The 21728-nt window shown below is 55.9% G+C and overlaps 2 protein-coding genes across 3 annotated transcripts; both read right to left on the bottom strand.

Annotated features, from left to right (window-relative positions):
• Positions 1-5546: 5546 nt before the first annotated feature.
• LOC106728783 (aquaporin-5) lies at positions 5547-9759 on the bottom strand. 2 transcript variants are annotated; one of them, XM_032492782.1, is made up of 4 exons: positions 8742-9759; positions 7539-7671; positions 7041-7124; positions 5547-6252 (listed from the first exon to the last, which is right to left on the bottom strand). In XM_032492782.1, the coding sequence occupies exons 1-4, from the start codon at positions 9462-9464 to the stop codon at positions 6164-6166; spliced, it is 1029 nt and encodes a 342-aa protein (XP_032348673.1). In that variant the 5' UTR covers positions 9465-9759; the 3' UTR covers positions 5547-6163. The 2 variants fall into 2 exon arrangements, with proteins under 2 accessions (XP_032348673.1, XP_032348672.1); XM_032492781.1 differs by having other exon boundaries at positions 7507-7671; positions 8742-9753.
• A 3656-nt stretch (positions 9760-13415) lies between these two features.
• On the bottom strand, positions 13416-21511 carry LOC102505761 (aquaporin-2). Its single transcript, XM_006177699.3, has 4 exons — positions 21047-21511; positions 17985-18149; positions 17523-17603; positions 13416-16922 (listed from the first exon to the last, which is right to left on the bottom strand). Exons 1-4 carry the CDS (start codon positions 21404-21406, stop codon positions 16713-16715), a joined length of 816 nt encoding a protein of 271 aa, XP_006177761.1. The 5' UTR covers positions 21407-21511; the 3' UTR covers positions 13416-16712.
• Between the last annotated feature and the right edge of the window lie 217 nt (positions 21512-21728).

Genomic DNA, 21728 nt, shown 5'->3' with positions numbered 1-21728 from the left:
GCCTGTAACCATTTTCTCTGTCTCCTCCCTCGCTTGGCTCCAATCAATTATCCACACTGCAGCCCGAGTGATCTTTCTAAAATGCAAATCTGATCCTGCTGCTCCCTGCTGAAATCCCTTTAAAGCCTCCAGTCCCTTCTGTGAGCTCTCTGCCTGGCCTACAAGGTCCTCTGGGTTCCTGCCCCCCCTACCTTCCCATCTCCCCACTTCTTGCCTTGTCCTTTACTCTCTGGCCTCATCAAATGGCCAGTGGTTTTGGAACACTCCATGCTTGCCTCCCCTTGGAGGGTGCGCTCTCCTCTCCCTGGAGAGCCCTTCCCACGTCCTTTGCTTGGGTAAGTCCTAATCTATTCCTAAGGCTCAGCTTTAATGTTACCTCCCCTTTTCCTGGGTGAGGGCCCCTCTGTGTGCTCCCCCTACACCTGGCCACCATTGGGTGCTGCCATGGTGTTAGGCTCCCCAGTGAGGTGGTGACCCCTTTGTGGGTAGGACCAAGTTTTGCTCATCCCTACATGTAACACCTCACACAGGGACTGGCTCACTTCTGTAGTAGGTACTCCATAAATATTTGTTGAATGAATGAGTGAATAAAAGCTTCTTGACCTCCTGGAGGCAGGTGACTTTCATATCTGCTACATTTCAGCTGGCTATTCTTACAGCCTTATACCTGTCCTCATCTGGGACTGGGTCTTCTGAAATCCTCAAGTGAAACGTCCCAACTCTGATCACAAGCTCTGCCCATCCTGTCCATCTCTGCCCGTCTCCCATCTCAGTCCCAGTCACATCCCTCCCCCAGTCTCTCCCCTCTCCCCCTTCTGTTTGCCCAGCCATCCTGGCTTCACTCTACCCACTCCAGCCAGATTCCTTGGCATCTCACCTCAGTGCCCTCCGTCCCAGCTCCCTATTCTCTGCACCAAACATCCCCCCCATCTCTCCATCCTCATTCTCCTCCATACTCTTCTACTCCTGTCAGCGCAGCTGAGCGTTGCTGGAGAAACTCACCCAGCCGTGCAGACTGCTGCCATGACAAGTCCCTAGTTTCTGGCCTCAGCAGGGGTCACAGCTCTGGCCAGCAATCTTTGTAACGCCTCCAGGCAGCTCCCTCCCCATTCTTCTAAGCCCTGCTTCAAACCTTCCCACTCTCTTCAAGTACCCTACTTGCTCTGGCTTTCTTCCAGCAGATCAACTTGCCTCCTGACCCACCTAGAAAGTGAAACCAGCAGGCAAGACTTCTTCCCATCTCCCCTCCAGCCACAAGCTCGCGGGCAGCTGCCCTATGCCCTCCCCAGCTTCCCCCTGGCCCTGAAAAGAGGCAGCCCTTCTCTTGTGTCTGAGTCGGGACCCCTCCTTGTGCTCTCAGCTCCTTTTGAGGGACTGGGGCCCTCTCTTGGCCGGTCTCAGCCACATCTATGGTTTTCACTTCTCCCTCTCCTGGCTGCTTCTTTATAACATGCCTGGGTAATGGTAGAGTAGTGGAGAGACCATGGGTTTGGAATGCCTTTCCTCTTCGTCTCTCTTTCAACACTTTGCTCAAGTTTGATTCCTTATGAAGCCAGCCCTGATTTTCCCCACCAGCAGTGGGGTGGGGGCGAGCTTCATAGAGAAGTTGGTCTTGGGTAAAGCCTGTGGCTACTTCTGGCTTTGGTTTCTTCGGTGCCTCCACTGTTCCAGTGCAGACTCCCAAGCTTGCTTTCTAAAGGAGTTTTTCAGAAAATGCTCAAGATTGAAGGAATGTGGCTGTGGGGGCAGTGTGGGTGACATTCCTCCCTGGCACGGGGGTGAGGGGGACTCCTTGTCCAGCGGCTGTCCCAGGGAACCTCAAGGGCATCTCTCCCCTTCCTTGCCCTCAGACAGAGCTTTAGAGGGCCTGGGGACAGACACTTACCAGTTCCTACATCCTACCTAGCTCAGTTTCTGCACCAGTACACCAGGCACCAAATAGCAGTTAACGCCTATCTTTTGAGAAACTTTGATTTTATTGTTTTACAATAAAGCGAAAGCGCTTGAACACTGCCATGCGTTCTGTACCCCTGACCAGTGCTTGATGCCTGGGACCTCAGTTTCCCCATTTATGGTGGAGATGATAATTCCCACCTCCCCATGTGTTGGGAGGAGTGAATGTACTGACGCCCAGGAGAATGTCTCCAAGTCAGAAAATGTTGGTTATTAGGATTGCCACCTTCCTCCCCACTCTATGAGACAGCTGCGAGGACTGTGCTGGGCTAGGAAGGGTCCAGGACAAGTGCAGGGCCGGCCCTTGTCTCCAGCTGGCCTAGAACAGAGCCTCCTGAGGCCCGCCTGGGACAAGGCTGTTCAGTCCCTGAGGGCAAGTGGACATTGGCCAGGACTTGCTCCTGCTCCAGCCAGCATGTCCCCAGACCCAGCCAGTCCTGGGCCCTAGAGGCATGCTTTGAGGTCACTCATGCTCCGAGGGCTTTTGTCAAGCCCCACATCTGGCTGCCTGCAGCTGCCTGTCAGGTGGCTGTGTGCTCTTAACCTCCCAGAGGTCTGTCTCTGGGCTCCTCAAATGACTGGGGTGGGTGTCTGTGGGGAGGTGTGTGTGTGTGTGTGTGTGTGTGAGCCCCCACACTTGTTGGGCAATGTGGGCTCTGACTGGGGTCCTCTCTTGGTGCTTGGAGAAGGTAGGTGAGCAAGAAGGAGGGGAAGGAGGAGGGAACTGGAAGAGAAGAGAAGGGACAATAAAAACATGACAGAAAGGGAAGGATTCAAGGTAATTTCCCTTGCACCCCCTCACCCATCCCCACAAAAACTGGAAAGAGGAAGCTGAGGCTCAGAAAGGGGCTGAGAGAGCCCATCCGCCCAGCAACCCCTCCTCCTGTCCGTCCATCTAGACAGCCAACCCCTGGTCTACTCTCTGCCTTTACCCCTAGTCCTCCTCCATCTCTCCATCACATCACATGTTCATCTTCCTACCTGGTGAAAACTGGCAGCTTCTGGGCACAGGCGGAGGGGGAGGGGGGAAGGCTCCTACAGGAGGATCAAAGCTCTTCCTGAGTTCTGTCTTCAGTGGAACAGAGGGTCAGAGGGGTGACTGAGCATGTGTGTACTTGGATGTGACACATACGTGTGCCTCTCTGGGAACACATGGAGCCAGACACCCAGGTCTGGTCCCCAGGGCCGCGTGAGAGAGAATGGGGGACAGATGATGAGGCTCTGCACACACGTGGAGTGAGCAGTCTATGCCGAGAAGACGCAGCCCTCTGGGTCTATCCTAAGGGCAGTGTAGAGTGGGCTCAGCGAGTGCGGTCTCGTGTGTGCGCAGGTCTTTGCCGCCCGGAGCGGGGCCTCGCGGGGAGGATCCGACACCAGGGAGCACGGCGCCCTCTGCTGGCCAAACAGCCCCAACTGCCGCACCCGGTCAGCCCCAAGCCCTAGGCAGACCCTCGCCCTCCGGCCCGCCTGTACCTCCCTCGGACTGGATGCCCCACCCGACCCTGAGAGTCTGTCCCCCAGACACCCACCGTTCATTGGATTATGCTCCCCTTGGGCCTGTCCGAGAAAGGAACCAAGTTGCTGGGCTGGATGGAGAGGCTAGCCTTCCAGTCAGGGCTGTGCCTCACCTGAGTCGTGTGTGGAAGGGTGAGAAGGTCTGATGCTCTCATCCACAGCTGATGGAGGAGGAAGCTGAGGCTCAGATTGGGGCTGAGAGAGCTGACCCTCCCAGCAACCCCTCTTCCTCCTCCTGTCCATCCATATAGACAGCAAACCATCTGTCTGTTCTCTGTCCTTAAATCCATAGTTCTCCTCCATCTATCATGTCACCTTGTCCACTCTCCTACCTGGTGAAAACTGGCAGCCCCTGGGCAGAGGGGGAGTGGGGAGAGGAGGAAAGGATCTCCTCTCTTCTGCACCCACTCCCAGACAGAGGGGTGTGGTGGAGTAGGGGTAGCTGCTTCTTGGTGTCCCAGGGGACCCACTCCTGAGAGACTCCCCTTGTCTCCCCACCCTCCACGCCCCCATCTGACTGGTGACCAGACTGGAGACTTGGGGAAGAGGAAGCACCGCAGCGGTGGATTTGGTGGACGAGGTCCCCCCCTGCTGGTCAGAGCTGGCACTTGCGCTAGGCTCTTGGGTAGGGGCAGGGGTGGAGGCAGTGGCTGGGGGAACTGATCCTTTACTGGGGCCCTGAGGTTCTGCCATTCGATGTTAACTGTAAGTGGGCCGTGAGGCAGGCAGGACAGGGCAGGGCCAGCTGCAGCTCCCATTTACAGACACTGAACTCAAGTTTGCAGGAGTTCTAGGGAGTCTGCCCCTCCTCACTCCCTCCCGGAGGGGCTGACCCTTGCCAGCCACCATCCATAGCTTCTCCCACCCCTTCTCAGACCATCTCCTGGCCCTACTGGCCCCCTTCTCTTCTGAAACAAAAATGAAAACAACATGGAGAGGCTCGCACTCCAGGGAGAAGGGGAGGTCAAGTTCAAACTCTCAGGAGAGGGAGTCCCAGAACTGGGGTGTGGCTGAGGTCCCAGATGTGTACGTGCTGGATTCCCCTCAAACTAGCGAATTGAGCTCATGCTCTGGCGCACCTGGCCATGTTTGCACAAGCTTTTCTCTTCCATCCACTGTCTTATTGTATCCTCACCACAATCCAGGAAGTGGGTACAAGCACCCCCACTTTATAGAAGAGGTCATTAAAACTCAGAGAGTTTATGTTACCCTGAATCGCACAGCCAGATTTGACCTCCAAGCCAGACTCTGTAAGTCTGATATGTCCTGAGCTGCCATCTGACCCCTTCCCCACAGAGAGCAGTGCAGTCCTGGGAATCTCCCTCCCAACTTTCATCTGACCCCATAACAACCCTGTGAGGGAAACAGTTTTTATCCTGACTTTACAGCTTAAGAGACAGAGGCTCAGCGAGTTTAAAGAGGTTTCCTAAGGAGGGTCAGTGGCAGGGGGACAGTCAGGTCATGAGGGCAGAGCTATAGGCCTAGAGAAGGTGGGAACCCTGGCCAGTGGAGGTGGGGGAGAGGAGCCCCTGAAAAGAGTTGGGCCAGGAATGGCTTATGGGTGGGGGTGAGGGCAGGGGGCTTCTCCCTCTGAGCACAGGCTCCAACGTGGCATGTTTTTGGAACACAGCAGGGCAGAGAGGGGAGTCCAGGACTGTGCCTCCTCCCTGATGACAGACTTGGCTGGTCACCTCCTTGGCATCTCAAGGGGCTGCTGGCCGGTTCACTTCTCCTCCACCCTGCCCAGCACACCCTAGCACTGGTGCCAGGTTCTCCTCAAGTGGCAGGGACTTGACATAGCTGAGGAGGGAGGGGTGAGCAGAAGGGCGACTTGCTGAGGACCTTCCTTCTCTGCGGCCACCGCCCCTTCCTGACCTCTAGTTCTGCTTCTACCTTTGGTCTCTTTCTCTCCTCCCAACCGCATGTCTATGGCTCTTTAAGCCTCTCCTAGCCTCAGCTTCCCTGTCTCTTCACAGAGGATTGTGGAAACTGTGGAGGAGGGTGTGGGTGATGAAGAGGAGAGGTGATGAGCCAGAGTGTCCCAGGAGGAGGCTTCTGGGGAGCGATGAGGCCAAACATGAATGTCAGTGGTTTATTGGGAAGCCCCGACCCCAAACACCAGCAGCCCTACCCCATGCATCCTTGAGCAGAAATAAATAAAACGGCATTTAATGAACCAGTCTGCTTCCCTCCTAAAAAGCTCTGGGGAGGGTCAGCCTCTGCCGACACAGTGGCTGGGATTCCCCTGGCTCTTGAGGAGGGTGGCGGAAGGGGAAGGGATACAGACCACTGGCCACCCCTTCCTGGCCTGACCCTGGGGCAGCCAGCCAGCTTGGCACTGCATTCATGATCTCTGAGCTCTGATCTCACTGCCCTGTCCCAGAGAGACCCCTTCCCACCAGACCCCAGACCCCGTCCCCCACCCCAAGAGTCCCGTCATGTATTTCTGCTCCCAACTCTAACTGTGCAGCCTGGGGAGTCAGCACCTCCTCCCCAGCCCAGAGGACCCAGCCATGTGGAAAGGAAGCTTTGCTGTCATATATTTTCCCTTTTCCCCTGCAATTCAGGGCTGAGAGGCTGGCCCCCAGGTGACGCTGGTCAGTGGGCAGTCAGCTCCATGGTCTTCTTCCGCTCCTCCTGATGTTCCTCCCAGTCCTCCTCGGGCTCATACGTGCCCTTGACGATGGCCACACGCTCAGTCAGGCTCAGGGAGTTGGGGAAGAGCAGGTAGAAGTAGAGGACGGCAGCCAGGATAGCCCCCACGATGGGCCCCACCCAGAACACCTGGTAGAGACAGCGCGGAGTCAGGGGGCTGAGCCCCAGGCCTTAGAGAACAAGCCCCCCCTCCTTCAGAGGACAGAACCATGGGCTCTCGGAGGAGATGGACATACAGACTTCCAGAAGGAAAGACTTCTTCCCACTTCAGGGACAGACAGACTGAAACCCCACTCCCCAATGACAGGGACATGGACCACAGACACCCAGATCCTCAAAGGATACAGACAGATCCCCAGAGGGACAGGGCCCCACCAACCCCACCCTAAAGAGAGAGAAATGAACCTTCGGAGGGAATAGATGTGGAGAATCTCAGAGAGACAAACGGAACATCTCTCGCACTCAGGGACAGAGACAAACTGGAGAGAAGCCATGAGCTCTCAAAGGAGGTGACAGTTTGTCCAGAAGGACAGACCCACAGGAAGGCTCTCCCCACCCCTTCAATAGGGACAGATAAATAAAACATCAGAGATGACAGACACAGACCCTGCCCCCAGAAGGATAAAAACAAAGTCCTCAGAGATCAACACAGAAGGACAGATTCCCTTTCCCTCGCCTAGAAGAACAGACACACGAAGCCCCTACCCCCACAACCAGGGTCTCCTACCACGTAAACCTACCCCTGCCCTTGTTCTGGCTGCATCTCATCCCTTGCTATGTCCCCTTCTCTCTCCAGCCACTGCTCCCAGGGCCCACCCCCAAGCTCCAGCATCCAGAAAGTCCTATTAGCTGTCAGTTGCCATGGCCAGGTCTCCAGGCCCCTACTGCCAGGGAGCCAGGGGAGGACCCAGACTCACCCAGTGCAAGGGACTGAACCGCTTCATAATTACTGCAGGACCGAAAGAGCGGGCTGGATTCATGGAGCAGCCGGTGAAGTATATCTGGATAGAGAGAGGGAGGCGGTGAGGAAGGCATTGTGCTTGTCCACTCCCACAGGACTCTCCCAGGGTCCACCAGAAGATCAGGGGCTCAGCCAGGTCTCCAACTCATCTCCCAATTCCTAGACTGGTGACCTCTCCCTCCACAAGTCCCTATGCACCCCTACTCTCCTCTCTGTCCTAATCTTGGGCTTGGTTTCCTGCCCCTACGCCAACTCCCACTCACTCCATCTTTCCTCAGACTAGAGAAGGTTTGAGGGGATCAAGTCTGGGCCAGAGTACAGCAGCCCCACTTCAGGCCTGAACTGCGGGGCTCACGGTCCAGAAGGAGCTGCTCTAGGGGCCTACTATTTGCCCTGAGGGGCCAAGTGGCAGTACTGCTCACCCCCACAAGGTGGCCCAGTACAACGGACAGACCAATGGACAGGGCCGGGGATCCCACAGGGCTGGTGCGGCGGGTGTCGGTGGAGGAGAAGATGCAGAGTGCCAGCTGGAAGGTCAGAATCAGCTCCACCACCACGGCCTGGCCCGGAGTTATGTTGTTGTTGAGCTGCAAGGGGAGGGTGCGTTAGGAACCTCACCTTCTGCTGGCTCTATGGCCAGAGGTTGGGCGGACAGGACTTCTGATCTCCAGGGACACTCGGAGCCCAAGCTGCTGGAAGCCAAGCCCCGTCACATCAGGGAGATCATTTGCCGAAGAGACTACATACTTCACAGTGGGAGCAAAGTTTGGAGCGCAGGCCCAACAGCAAGTGTGAGGGGAGCTGTTCCTGGACACAGGCCTTTCACTGGTTCTGCCCAGTCCCCAACCCTGTAAGCTGGCATTTACCCTCCCTCCTGCGGGCAGCTGCCCAGTTTGCCTATTGCACCCCCAAGCCCGCCTCCCGCCCGTGCCTGATCCATTGCCAGTGCCAACCTCAACCCGTCTCTCCGGTGGGGCTGACTCACAGCTTGACAATGGCTGAGAAAATCCTCCTCTGTGTTTGATTAATGAACCCAGTTTGCATGAGACATGGGTGCTGAATCTGGGGCAGCGGGAGGAGGAAGCAGTAGGGGGCCAGGAGTGGGAAACAATACTCAGCAGAGACCATAGGCACTGGTACCACGTTAGGGGGTTCCCAATCATGGTTTCTAAATGCAGTCGCCCTGCTCCTGCTGTGGTGGGTTATGCTCATTCCCATGTAATGAGAATAAGAAAATGAGACCCAAAGAGGCTGTGGTCACTAAAGGCAGGATCACAACCATCAGAGACCTATGGTTCCATGAGACCACTCCCCTGAGGGGAGCAGTGAGGCACTCAAGAGGATGGAAGAACTCAGAGGTAAGACAGAAGAGACAGACATTTTCTGCAGAAAAGAGGGGCAGCAGGCAGCAGGAGAGAAGCTGGGATATGGCAGCATGAGGGGAGCAGGCAGAAGAGGTGGGTATCAACCAGAGCAGTGGGCTGAGGAGCACACACCACATCGGAGATTCATCTTCCTGGCCTTAGGAGGCTATGGCCTTTCTGGCGAGTGTGCAGTGGCCCACTCTGTGGCACCCATTCTGCAGATGGGGTTTGGGGGCCAGGTCTGGAGCCCACCCCAGGGTCCCTGCCCCACCCCCAGCCGCGCGGGCACTCACCGAGTTGACGGCCAGATTGCCCCGGGCATTGCTCGGTGCCAGCCCATAGAGGATGCCGGCCCCGGCAATGGCGCCCACCAGCTGGGCCACCACGTAGAAGACAGCCCGGAGCAAGGAGATCTGGTTGCCCACTAGGAGGGCCAGTGTGATGGCAGGGTTGATGTGGGCACCGCTCACGGGGCCCAGGGCCTGGACCAGGGTGCCTATGGCCAGGCCAAAGGCCACGGAGATTTGTAGGACGCTGGGCAGCGCCGACGGCCACGAGAGGGCCGAGGCGAGGCCGCAGAAGACGAAGATGAGGGTAGCCAGGAACTCGGCGAACACAGCCTTGAGGAAGGCAGAGGAGAACACCTCCTTCTTCATGGTCTGGCCTTCGCGGCCGCAGCAGGGGACACCCGTCGGGGCGGCGGCGCTGGGGGCGGGGGGCTGGCACTCAGGCTTGCTGTGCTCTCCGGCGCCCACGTCGCGGCAAGCGGCCTGGCTCGAGCCCTGCGGGGGCGTGCTATATAGAGGGCGGGCGTCCTTCGGCGAGGCGGGCGGGCAGTGGGCGGCTCCCGCGCTTGGGGGCCAGCGCGGCTCCCAGAGTGGGAACTTCGCGGCCGCCCCGGGCTCGCAGCTGACCCGGACCCAGCGCGCCCCTCCGCCCGGGCAGCGGCACGTCGGCTCGGGCCACGTGACCCGGCCAGCGGTGTAGATCGGCCCGGCGGCCTGGGACCCGCGCATTGTGCGCTCTGGGCGTCTCCCGCGCTCTCCTCTTCGCTGTCTCTGCTGGGTTCCCCGGGAGACTCGGCTGGGTCTGGACTCTCGCGTCCTACTGACCTCTGGGAGGCTGCCTCCGCTGGGCCTTTATCTCCGGCAGTGGTCTTCCCTTTTCTTCTGTTCGGGCCCTGGATCCAGCTCCTCCTTTTCCTCCTGCGACCCGGGCATCCTGACCCGACCTCACCCCCGGCAGGGCTGGAATGATGTGCTTCCCTGTGGACAGCGCCACCTCCACTCAGCTCCTTGCCGGCCGGTGGCGGGGGCGGGTGACCGGGCAGGGCGGTTCGGGGCGGTCCGGCCGTCGTCGGCCTCTCCCGGCAGGGCACTGGCAGGCCTCCCCGCTTGCGGCGGGGGCGTTTTGGGGAAAGTGGGCCCCGTGCCAGCCTGCCCCCAGCTCGGCAGTCCTCGACGCCGGGCAGCCCCGGGCAGTCCTGGGAGGAGGCGGTGGACCCCGAGAGGCGCCCACTCCTCCGCAGCAGCCGTCCCTGCTTCTCCAGGAGAATAGCCTTCTTGGAGAATCCCAGCGAGTCCCTGAAGGAGGTTCATAGGACTGGAGGGGACATACCGGATTCGGTTTTGTCTTGGGTCAGGGAAGAGGCCCCACGACGTGGGGGTCGGTGTGGGGCGCGGAGAGGGGGCAAGAGCACTCCGACTTCCCGTGCCAGTGTTGGTCTCTCCCGCCCTCCTGCCAGAGCCCACTCCCCTCTCTGTATCTCAGGTTTTCCTTCTCTTGCTCCTTAGTCTCCTCTTCCTTCAAATCTTCACTCAGTCTTGATTTTTTCTCCCTTTTGAAATCTGCCTCTTCCCTCTCTCCTTCAGTCTCTTTCTCCAAACCCTGTCTGCCTCTCTTTTTCAGTCTTTTGTCTCTCTCTTCAGTCTCCCTGCCCTTCTTCCTCTCTTTCTCTCTCTCTCTTCCTCTCTCATTTCAGTCTCCTTCTCAGGCCTCCCCCCAACCCCTTTTCAATTTCTCTGTTGTTACAGCCTTAGCCTTAACTCTGTCTCAACCTCTCTATTCATCTCTCAGTTTCTATCCACTCTCTGTTTCACCTTTCCCTGTCTCAATCTCTGTGACTTTCTGTGCATCTCTCCCTCATTTTCCATGTCTGCTTCTTTTACATGTTGTCTTTTTCAGTTCCCCCAAAGCCAAGTCTTCCCACCCCCAGCCTGGGTGACACTTTCTTCTAGTCCTGTGCCCCCTCCCCACTCTTGCCCCTTCCCTCTGATCTCCCAGCTGCTCTCCCACCCCTCCCTCTTCCCACCCCCAGGTTAGGCATGTGAGGAATGAGGCTGGAGGCCCTCTAAGGCTTGGAAGAGGAGTCAGGGAACCACTCCCAGGATCTGCACTCAAGTGGAGTGGAGCTGCACTAAAGACCCCGCCACCATGCTGTGACATGTTTTGGGGAAGCATTTAGAGTAAAGCTCAGTAAAGTTTCTTCATGTTGTGACTGTAATTTTAAAAGCCCCCTAGGGCTCTGTATGGAGCAAAGTGAGAGGGTGCAGCAGAGGGAGAGAACAGGTGCTCCTCTGTCAGGCTGAGGGGAGGGGCCCGGAGGAAAGCCAGGGACCTGGAGGAACGGGCTCTGGGCTCCATGACAGCTAACAGCCAAAGAAAACAGAAGAAAACGGATGGAAAAAAACCTCGCTATTGTTCCTGCTGGGCTCTGGGTTTCCTCATGGAGCAACTCCACCCCTAGATCTCTCTTCTTAAGGCAGGAGGTCTCTCTGTCCTTCTGCCATGGGTCCTGAGGCCCTGCCTGTGGCAGAGCATGGCCGCTATATTCAGGATCTTCTTCTGAGGCTGGTGCAGACTGTTGCAGACTGGAACAATGACCCTGTTGACCCCAGAGGCCCTCGGGGGCCAAGTCCCTTCTCTGCTGAACCTGCCTCCAGTCTGCACCCTTCCAGCCTTCGTTTTCATCCTCTCTCTTCAGGCACTGTCATTGTGAATCTGCAGATCTCAAACTCCATCTCTTGGAGTGGGAAGGACTCAACAGTGCCACCAGGGGAAGCTCCTACTTGAGGATTTGAGCCCAGTCCTTTACCACCAGCAAAGAGCTTTGGCCTCCACTGTGTGATTAAATTCCCAGCTGCCTGTGAGGAAAACCAGACTCAGAGGTTCTACCTTGCCCAATGACCTGAGATGGGACCCACAGTTTTGTCAGTCTGATGTGGCTGAAGGAGTCCCTACCTGTTAAGGTTGCTCAGATGTGGGCAACTGGTTACATTTCCTAAGCCTGAGCTTGAGACCCTTCCACCTTTCTCTAACCGTCAGAGTCACTCTGTCCCCAGGTTGTCACAAGAGCACCTAGATGCTGAAATTATCTTTGCCTTGAGCACTGGGACCCTCCTCTATCAGCCCTAGAGGAATGCTTTCCTGGGACCCCTCTGGGCTGGGAGATGGATCGCCCCATATGTGGCAGGGAGAGTTAGAATCACTCATGGTGGGGGCCTTCCTCCTCTCCTGATAGTGGGCCCCCTGGATTCCCTGGAAACATTTGAGGGCTGGAGGTAGAAATGACAAGGTAATTGGCAGCAGGTGATGCTGCCAGGACTCCACTTATCCCCAGGGTTGGGGAAGAGTCACTCATTGATTCATTCTTTCCACAAAGATTTATGGAGCACTTACTATGTCCCAGGCACTGTTCTAGGCACTGGGGAGATATCCATGAGCTAGCAGACGCCTCCTTGTGGAGCTAAAATTCTAGTGAAAGGAGAGAGACAAACACTAAACAATGACATATGGAAATTATATGGTACAATAGAATCTGGTTAAGTGTTGTGGAAAAATTGAGTATGTCAAGGGGGACGGGGCATATAAGGGTAGGAGGGGAGGGTCTTTGAAATTTGAAATGGGTGTCCGTGTAGGTCTTATTGTGGTGACATCTGAGCAAAGACTTGAAGAGGAGAGGGAAAGAACTATGCAGGTATGGGGTGGGGGTGGGGGTGGGGGTAAGAACATTCCAGGCAGAGGGAGCAGCCTGTGTTGTAGGAGCAGAGGGAGCAAGTGAGGACAGAGAGGTGGTGGAGGTGGGCAGACCTTGTGTATCACCGAAAATGACAGCAGGATTCACTCAAGAGAATGAGGGAGACACTGAGTAGGAGACTGCTGTATGTTGACAAAGTTTTGACACGAGGCCTCTGTCCACTGGGTTGAGAAGAGATGGGAGGGGCAGGAATGGGGACAGGGAGATGGTGGCCTGGCCCTGAGGTGGCAGGGTCGGGGAGGGGTACTGAAGGTGAGAGGGGTGGGATCCTGGATGCCTTGTGAAAGTAGAACTAACAGATGGATTCAGGGTTGGGTGTGAGAACAAGGAGTCACAGATGACTCAAGCCTTTTGGCCTGAGCAGCTAGAAAGATGGAGTTGCCATCAGCTGAGATGGGGAGGACAGTGGGAGAAGCGGGTTTGGAGAGAAGCGCAGGAGGACGGATTTGGACATGTTGAATATTAGGTATAGTCCCAGACCCTGGGGTCCCTGCCCTGACTTCCCGACACGGTGCTATCGCCAGCATGAGGGGACCAAAAGAGGCTGTCTTTTGCTCTCTCTGGAGGCCACATAGCCAGCCCATGTCTCAATGCCCTCCCTGTGGTGCCACCTGGGTCCCAGAGCCCCTCATGCCCATTTTGGCAGTGGGAATTTGCCACCACAGCCCTCCTTGCTTATTCAGCACTGAAATTACATCTGCACTGTTCCAAGCTGCAGCTCTGGGGAGTTCATGACATGCCATTGACCCTAGTCTGTCTTCTGGCATCTTGAACTCTATTGAGTATTTCTTTTTTTTTTTTCTGGGGGTGGGTATAGGTTTATTTATTTATTTTTAGAGGATGTGCTGGGGACTGAACCCAGGACCTCGTGCATGCTAAGCATGCACTCTACCATTTGAGCTATATTCCCCCACAACAGAGCATTTCTAAGTTGTGAAAGAAACAGAATTTATTGGCAAATGAGCATTTATTGAGTGTTTACTGTGTGCAGAGTCCTGTGTTAGACTAAGTTGGCTGATGAGGGAAGATAGGAGGGTGCCATTTAAGAACCAGAGGAGCCCTGCCCCAAAGGGCTCACAGTCCCTCTGGGAGGCACCACATAGATACAGAATCACAGCATAAAGACACAAAACTGTATCGCAGTAACAGTGAGGTTATGAAGTTGTCTGGCACAAAGTGGGAGTATGAGGATGGAGGCAGCTGGGACTCAGTGGTCAGCCACTCCTCCCTCAGCTCAGAGTCTTCTCCGTCTCCAGCTTGGGGACCTGAAGGGCTGTTCACCTGCCTCCATGCTGCCCTGCCTCGGTCTGGTTTGGGGTGTGTTTGACCTCCACCCTCCTCTAGACCAGGTGCTCTTCAAGGGCAGAAACCAGCCTGTGTTCTTTGTCCTTTTCCCTCTACCTGGCTGCATCTTCCCCAAGGCCCCGTGTCTACCACAAGGCAGCAGGCTGGGCTGGACAGGTCAGGATGTATGCCCTGGTTTCTGCCAGGGGCTCCCAGGAGGGGCCTAGGACTGGCCTCAGCACAGACCTGGTCTCCTCTGACTTCTGAGTGGAAATATCATGGGCTCTTGCATAAGAAGGCGTGAGTTCAAGTCTTAGCTCCACTATATATATATATAGCTGTGTGACTTCAGACCAGTCTCTTAGCCTCAGCCTCAGCCTAAAATGGGAAGGACAGTATTCGTTCGGCCTGGGGTCGGGAGATAATCACAGGAGATGATATGGGAGTGCTTTGGAGAAAGTAAAACCCAGCATGGCTGTAGGCCATAGTCCTTCCGTAACCTGCCTGAAGTTTTAGGAGGATTCGATTGGCTAATACATGTAAAGAACCCAGCACAGAGGCTAGGTCACAAGAGATGCTTAATAGATGTCAGTTCACCCCCATCCTGCTTTGACCTCTGACTTCAGTGGCCCCAATCTGGGCAATCAGGTCTGGAAGTGGTGGGGAACTCACATTTAGTTTGTGGGGAGATGCAATCTAGGAAGATGAACAGACAAAGAGAGAAATTTGGCAACTTCTAGAGGGATCTGTGGGGGAGAGGTGACGTGAAGATGAAGTACCTGGGACACATCTAGGCTTGGCTCCTACCTCAGTGCTTTGCTGGCTTTGAACTTCCAGAACAAAGATGCTCAGCTGGCAGGAGTACAGCCCTAGAGGTCACTTTGGTCTCTGACTCGCCCCCTCCCATGGTAGTGAGGCCAGGTGACTGTCGTCAGCTATTGGGGATTGAGAGACTCATCTCCATAGCAACTATGGCCAAAGCAGGCTTTTTCTAACCCAAAGGGAGGTTTGGTCAAGGAAGACAGAAAAGAGCATAGGTGAGGAGGTGAGCACAATTACAGAGATGTGTTCTTCATATGCAGTCCATCTCTGAAAGGAGAGGAGACCCTTCAGAAGGGGCTGGAAGCTCTGGTGCACAGTGATGCTTGGTGCAGTGTGGGACAGACACAGATAGAAGCCTTGAAAGCATGGAGGCAACAGAGCATGGAGAAGGAGGCTCTGTTGTGTGTGATTCTCAGGTTAGCTATGCAGCAGGCTGGAGAGGGAGGGGAGAATGGACAGTCTGGGTGTTGGAAGCAAGGTGAGAACAGCCAGTGTGTGCTTAAGGTTAAGAGAGGTTGAAAGGCTGAATCAGGATGAGGCCAGCCCCAAACCCAACTCCTGCCTGCACCTTGGGGCCCCAGTGTTCTCCTTTGCTTTGGCCACAAACTGAAGGAGGTAAAGGAGGCCAAGGGTCAGGCCCCTTCTGCATTCTTCCCCCAGGAAGCAGAAATAATGAAATGATCCCAATAATGCGTGATAATGGTATGAGGAATTATAGTTCACACAGCATCTTTACATGCATCATCTCACTTAATCCCAGTTAATCTCATTTGAGAAACGGCACTGGCCTGGAAATTTAGAAGCCTAGCTCTAGATACCGACCTGCCTCTCTGGACAAGTCACATCCCTTCTCCAGCCCTGAGAGTGCTAGGCTGCTCTCTCCACAGTAACGTCCTGTGGTGGGAGCCGAAACGTGAGGGTAGCACTGGAGCTGAGGGGTGGAAGGGAGAGAGGGGCGGAAGAGCTGCTGCCTGCGGAAGAGGGTTGACCTTGGGGTGGGTGATGGAGGTGTGTTGCCTGGTGCCCGTGGTTTCATGCCTGAGTGTCTTGCCCAGCCAGCCATATGTACAGGGCGAGAGGGCTCACTTGCGAAACTGAGTGTCTCCTTTCAAGAAGTGTCTAGTTGCAAATCTCCCCCTTTCCCAAGAGAAAGGGCAGGGGCCCACAAAGGGCTTTTGTTTCCTCTGCTGCAGTGGGAGGCTAATCTCTGGGTCTGGAGGCCCCCAGGAGATGGGGTCGCATATATACATGTGCGGCATGCACACACTTATGCCCGTTTCCTCCTTGGGTGAGGTCCTTTCTTAGGGCAGGAAGGAGGTCCTTGGCCACTCAACTTTCATTTTTCCCAGAGGCCACTTCTGGAGTAGCTGTTCTCTGCTTGATACCTTATTGCCTCTAGCAATGCGTCCTGGCAAGTCTTAGGGCCCAGTGCTGCTGCATAGGGGAATTTTCCAGAAGGGGCAGGGTAGGGGTTGGAAATCAGTGCCCTCCCTTCAGCTCTCTCATGGTGGGCTCCAGACCCTCCCCTTCCCTTCTCTTGGGGAGCACACTCTCAGAGTTACTGGGGATAACTGGCTTCAAGGACTCATCCACTGCAGAGGAAGTGGATTTATTGCAGGTGGGGGAGGGATGGGTCAAGAGGGGAGTGAGTGGTGGCCAGCCATTGCACACTTGTGTCACCACAGGCACACCTGTTCACACTCAGGAGCATGCACAACCTTGCACATGGGGACAGAGAGGCACTGGGGGATGAGCTAGCAAACCTGATGCACTGTTCCTAGACCCCTGCCCCGCAACGTGGGGGTGTGTGCACTTCCCTCCACCCTACTCAGTACACTGTGCAGGCTCTCCAGAGTCTTCGTCTGCCCTCCCTCCCCAGCTCAGTGCCCAAGTCCCCAGCTCCTTGCAAGGGGCCGGGACGGTCCACTAATCGCTGCCTGCAGCCTCAGAACAGGGGATCTGCCGGGCTCGCCGCTACCCCGAAACCCTGGTCGTGGCACTTCCTGGAAGCAGCTACTCTGCGCTGAGGGCCAGCTTCGGACTTGGGGAGAGGGGGTCCGGCGTGGGTGGCGGGCGGTCACCTGAGCTCCCCCGAGCTCCCTCGAGCCCGGGTGCGGCGCGCTCAGGCCTTGCTACCCCGCGGCGGGCTCTGCGGCGAGTGCAGCTCCACCGACTGCCGCCGCCGCACCTCGCGCTCCTCCCAGTCGGCGTCCGGCTCCAGCCCCTTCAGCACGGCCAGGCGCTCCGACAGGCTCTTGGAGGACGGGAACAGGATGTAGTTGTACAGGAGGGAGGCCAGGATGCCGCCGACCAGGGGTCCGATCCAGAAGACCTGGAGGCGAACGAAAGGGCGGCTTGCGGGAGCTCCTCTCCCGCACAGCATTGAAAAGAGGCCTCACGCAAAGAAGGCAGTCATACGCGTGTCCATGTAATTAGTAATGACAACACCAGCCACTGGGAAGACTTGGTAGTTGGGGGTTAAGGGTGCGAATTCAGAGCAGACTGCCTGAATGAACTTGGACATGTCACCCTCTCTGTGCCTCAATTTCCTCACTCTAATAATACCTCCCAGGGTTGCGAACACTAAATGAATCAATATTTGCAAAGCAATTAAAATGAGTCCTGGCATATACTAAATACTAGATAAATGCTAAATAACAGAAATATATTACCTCATATAAATATTACCATTTATCGAGTTCTAAGGCACTGCATCAATCTTTGCAAAAAGCCATAGCAGTAATTGCTCTTATTCTCACTTACAGATGCGAAAACTGAGTCTTTGGTGTCAGACCTGAAGGGCTCACCCAAGGCTCCCCCATGCCCCAGGAGGAGGACTGGGGAGGGTTTGCTGATCCCAATCCACTCTCCTCCAGCCCTTGCTGAGATGGGTTTCTGGGGGAGGGGAAATCAGGGAGGTTTCAGTCATTACCCAATGGTCATCGAATTTGCCGGTGACGACAGCTGGAGCCAGGGAGCGGGCAGGGTTCATGGAGCAGCCGGTGTAGTGGATCTGCAGTGGGAGGCAGGGGTCAGGGAGGGAAGAAGGTGAGGACAGGGCTGGGAGTCTTGTGCCCCTCTCCAGTGCTTGACCTCAGCCTAAAGGGAATCCACGCGATGGACAATTAAATTCATGTTATATTTACAGGGCTCGCTATTCACTTGAAGTTGGAGGGATACCTGTCCCTTCGTGGTATCTAAGAATCAAACCCTCTGGGGTGTTATCTGTCCCTCTTGGGAGTTCTGTGTATCTGTCCCTCTGGGGTGTCTTTGTGTCTGTCACTTTTGGAAGTTCTATATATCTGTCTCTAGAGTGATCTGTGTGTCTGTTTCTTTGGGGAAGGTCTGTGTGTCTGTCCCATCAGGGAGGCTGGAACCAGTGGCCATGACCTACCCCAAGGAGGTGGCCCAGGGCCACAGAGAAACCGATGGAGAGGGCGGGGGTACCCAGGTTGTCTCCACGGCGCTCATCGGTGGAAGCGAAGATACAGAGCACCAGCTGCAGTGTCAGGAAAAGCTCCACAGTGACGGCCTGGCCAGCAGTTGAGTTGTTGCTAAGCTGGGGACAGAGAGGGGGGTGGGGGGGCACACTGAGCATGCTCCCTGTACTGGCTCCACCTTCCAGCCCACCTGCAGTCAAGGCTCCAGATAGGCTTCCTGGGCTGGGAGCCAGAACACCAGGGCTCACCAGCCACCTTGGTCCAAACTACTGATGTAGTTTGTTCTGTGTTCCCCAAGTCAGAGGTGAGGAAACTGACTCCATAGCCCCTTGGGTTTAGGGCCTGTGGTCGTGTGCCTACAATGTGAGAGGAAAAGGATGCTGAGATCCAGAATTTCTGTTTCCTGAAGAACAAGGATGGAAGAGGTTTTGATTGCAGCAGGAAGCTTTAAGCCAGGTAATAAGAACTTCCTCTCTATTTAGGCTATGAGATAGACACTGGTGTAATGAGAAGACTGTGGTCTTTCTTCCTGTGGCCAAAGGGCTCCCAGAGACAGGATCTAGGAACTTGGCTCCGGGGATGGTCCTAGTGTAGCCCCTCCCCTTGTGAGTCTAGGGTACAACTCTTTCCTCTAACCTTTGCCTGTTCCCTTGAACTTGCCTGTTCCACACTGTGTTTCAGCCCTCAGTTTTGCCCTGTGGGTTTGCTCCCTGCATATTCTGTGCACATTGGGGTGCGGGTACTGTGATGCTCCCACACACATGTGGGGTGCCCATGGTCCCAGCAGACCTTGCCTTGGGTAACGAGAGAACCTGGAGCTGAGCAAAAATGTGATTTCATAACTGGGCCACACCCAGTACTGGATTTCTCTCTGGGTTTTGTCATCCTGTGCCCTACACCCTGTCCTCTGGATCTGGGCACTGCACCAGGTGGAGCTGTGACAGCTCTGAGCTCCCATGCTCCTTCTCTAGGCCTTGAACCCGCACCCTCTGGGTCCTAGCCACCGGGCTGGAACTCTTGCATCTTTCTAGAGTCTAATCTCCCTACCCCCACCCCCCCCCCACCCCCACCCCCAACACTGCCCCTGTCTTCCAGCGTCTGAGCCTATAGTGGGGACAGTGAAAAGAGCTTTGAAGGCAGGCATTTTGGGGCCTCTGACTTGCTGTGGGACCCTATTTATTTCAGTCTCAGTTAGGCTTTCTGTAAAATGGCAGTAACAGAATGATCCTGGAAGACCGTGTGAGGACTGGAAATGACAGGGTAGAGCCCCAGCCCCATTCCCTCTGGTCAACAGCTGATCTAAGGGAGGCAGTGCGGGTGTAGGTTTGATGTCAGAAAGCTCTGGGTCCATTTCCAGGTGCTAACACTGGTTCTGTGACTTAAGTCAATTGAGTGCTGAACCTTAATTTACCACTCAGGGTGGAGGATCCCAGAATTCACCTTACAGAGTGGTACCAAGACTGAGGTGAAATCTGGCCCAGCACAGAGCAGGTACAGCATCGATGGTAACTTCCTGGTGGATAGACTGGGTGACCTCAGAGGACACCCGGGGTAGCCATGGGGGTCATCTAGCTCACACTACCCTCAGGACAAGTCAGCCCCATTGTTGCCCGACTCTAGCCGGGAAAGTTCTTCCCAGTTCCTCAAGATGGTAAATGCTGTGCAGTAACTTGTGGGGAGCCTCCCCAGACCCTTCCCTTTTGAGGGCCCCAGTCAACTGTGAAACAGTGGAGAAGGACTGCCTGTCCCCATGGGCCCTTAACACTCCCATTGCCCTACTATTAGAGGAGATTCCCCAGCCACACATTCTGAGACTTTCTTGGCCATGGTCTCAGGAAGTTCCTCTTTCAGTCTGATTGGACCTCATCTTGCTGCAAATTGAACTAATTTCATTCTGAATGGAAATGGTCACATTTCTCAGTCTGTTCAGCCTGAACACCCAGCCTCATCATATTTCCCATTTTGAAGAAGAGAGAAATTCCAATGGGAACCCCTGGCCCTGCATGAAGAAAGGCCACCTGTGCAGAGGAGGGGATGACCGCACAAGACTCTTCAGAGACATAAGCTCTCTTACCCAGTGGCCCCGGGGTGGAGAAGGCCAAGAAATGCAGGAGACCAAGACATGAAAGAGGCATTTGCCGTCCTGGCCTGGGGTGAGTGATGGAGCAAGAGCTGTGCTGAGGGGACACAGACTACCCCTTCCCACCCATGCCCTCAGATGCCCAGGCCTAGCACAGACCTAGTAGTGGGGGGTGGTGGCTGTGGTGGGGGGAGGGGCTCAGCCCCAGAGTGCCGGAGGTGCCCGATTCGTCGTGCAATCAGCAGCTAGCTCACGGGCTCTGGGGGCCTTCTCTGAGACCTTGCCCCTTCAGCTTTCCCCTGGGTTTGGGTGCTTTCTCTGGGGTTGACCAACTCTAGGACTTTTTAGCCTGTAACTTCCCTTCTCTGAGCCTCAGCTCCCTCATGCTTAAGACATGGAGCTTCTCCTCCCTCCCTCGAAGGGTTGCGGTGAGGTATCAGCAAGGGGCTCCTGGGGAGCCCCTGCCAGGAGGCTTGTACACGGCAGATGCTGAAGAAACGTTGGGTCCTTCTACCCTCGAGAAGACCCTGCGGGCCAGCCCTCTGAGGTGCCTCCTGGCTCAAAAAGCGCGTCTGCTTTGGGGCCCTGTCGTCCTCCCAGTTCTAGCGCTAGCCCTCACTGGAATGCAGGCAGCAAGTCAAGAGAAACCTTGAAACTCTTCTTCCTCCTTGAGGTTCAGGGCAGAGGGTACCAGCAGACCCGTGTATCCCGCCTCTGCTCTGACATCACTGCTCTTTCTACCCTGACTCCTGTGTCAACTGTGTTCCTGGTTCCAGCATTTCTGCCTACCACCCACCCCAACCCTGCTACCCCGCTCTCCCTGCTTCTCTCTCTCCCCACCCAGACCCCCACCCAGATCTGGTCCCTCCCCATTGCATCCTTTACAAGGGACTTGCCAGGATCTGCCCTTGTGGAAAGGACGTTCTTACTACTCACAGCATTGATAGCCAGGTCCCCTCGGATGTCTGGCGGTGTGATCTCATGGAGCAGAGCAGCCCCAGCCACGGCCCCCAGCAGCTGGGCAGCCACGTAGAAGACAGCTCGGAGAAAGGAGACATGGCAGCCTACCAGGCAGGCCACAGTCACGGCGGGGTTGATGTGGGCCCCGCTGACATGGCCCAGAGCCTGCACCAGGGTGCCAATAGCCAGGCCGAAGGCCATGGCAATCTGCAGCACAGAGGGCAAGGCCTGTGGCCAGTTGAGGGCTGAGCCGAGGCCAAAGAAGACAAAGAGGAGAGTGGCCAGGAACTCTGCTAACACTGCCCTGGAGAAGGCTATGGACCGGAGTTCCCACATGCCGTGGAGCCTTCTGTGGGCTGCCCTGGTTGTCTCAGGGCAGGGAGCTTAATGTGCGAGTGAGCTCGCTCTCTCTCTCTCAGGGTCTCTGGGGAGGCTGACCATGTACATTTATAGGGTCCTTCCATCCTGGATTTGGACATGTGAGATGGAGGTGGAGTTTGGGCCAATATCTCTTCTCCCGTATGGCTGCCTCCTGTCCCCACTCCCCCCATCCCTGCCCTCAACATGCCTATCGCCCCATCTTGGACTTCACAGCTGACTAATGTTCCCTATTAATGAGCTCCAGATAAGGGCTGACGTCCCCTAGTTTTCCGTGTTT

This window comes from Camelus ferus, chromosome 12 (assembly GCF_009834535.1).
Source record: "Camelus ferus isolate YT-003-E chromosome 12, BCGSAC_Cfer_1.0, whole genome shotgun sequence".
NCBI lineage: Eukaryota > Metazoa > Chordata > Mammalia > Artiodactyla > Camelidae > Camelus > Camelus ferus.
The sequence above is the reverse complement of the archived record's forward strand: the minus strand, read 5'-3'. Positions and strand labels throughout refer to the sequence as shown.

Excerpts from the sequence above, each read along its gene's own strand:
- LOC106728783 (XM_032492781.1), bottom strand. The coding sequence starts at position 9,464 with ATGCGCGGGTCCCAGGCCGCCGGGCCGATCTACACCGCTGGCCGGGTC. Across the intron at positions 7,125-7,506 it reads TACTGGGCCACCTTGTGGGG|ATATACTTCACCGGCTGCTC; the intron begins GTGAGCAGTACT and ends CTCTCTATCCAG. Across the intron at positions 6,253-7,040 it reads GGTTCAGTCCCTTGCACTGG|GTGTTCTGGGTGGGGCCCAT; the intron begins GTGAGTCTGGGT and ends TGTCTCTACCAG.
- LOC102505761 (XM_006177699.3), bottom strand. The coding sequence starts at position 21,406 with ATGTGGGAACTCCGGTCCATAGCCTTCTCCAGGGCAGTGTTAGCAGAG. Across the intron at positions 18,150-21,046 it reads GGGACCTGGCTATCAATGCT|CTTAGCAACAACTCAACTGC; the intron begins GTGAGTAGTAAG and ends CTCTGTCCCCAG. Across the intron at positions 16,923-17,522 it reads GCAAATTCGATGACCATTGG|GTCTTCTGGATCGGACCCCT; the intron begins GTAATGACTGAA and ends GTTCGCCTCCAG.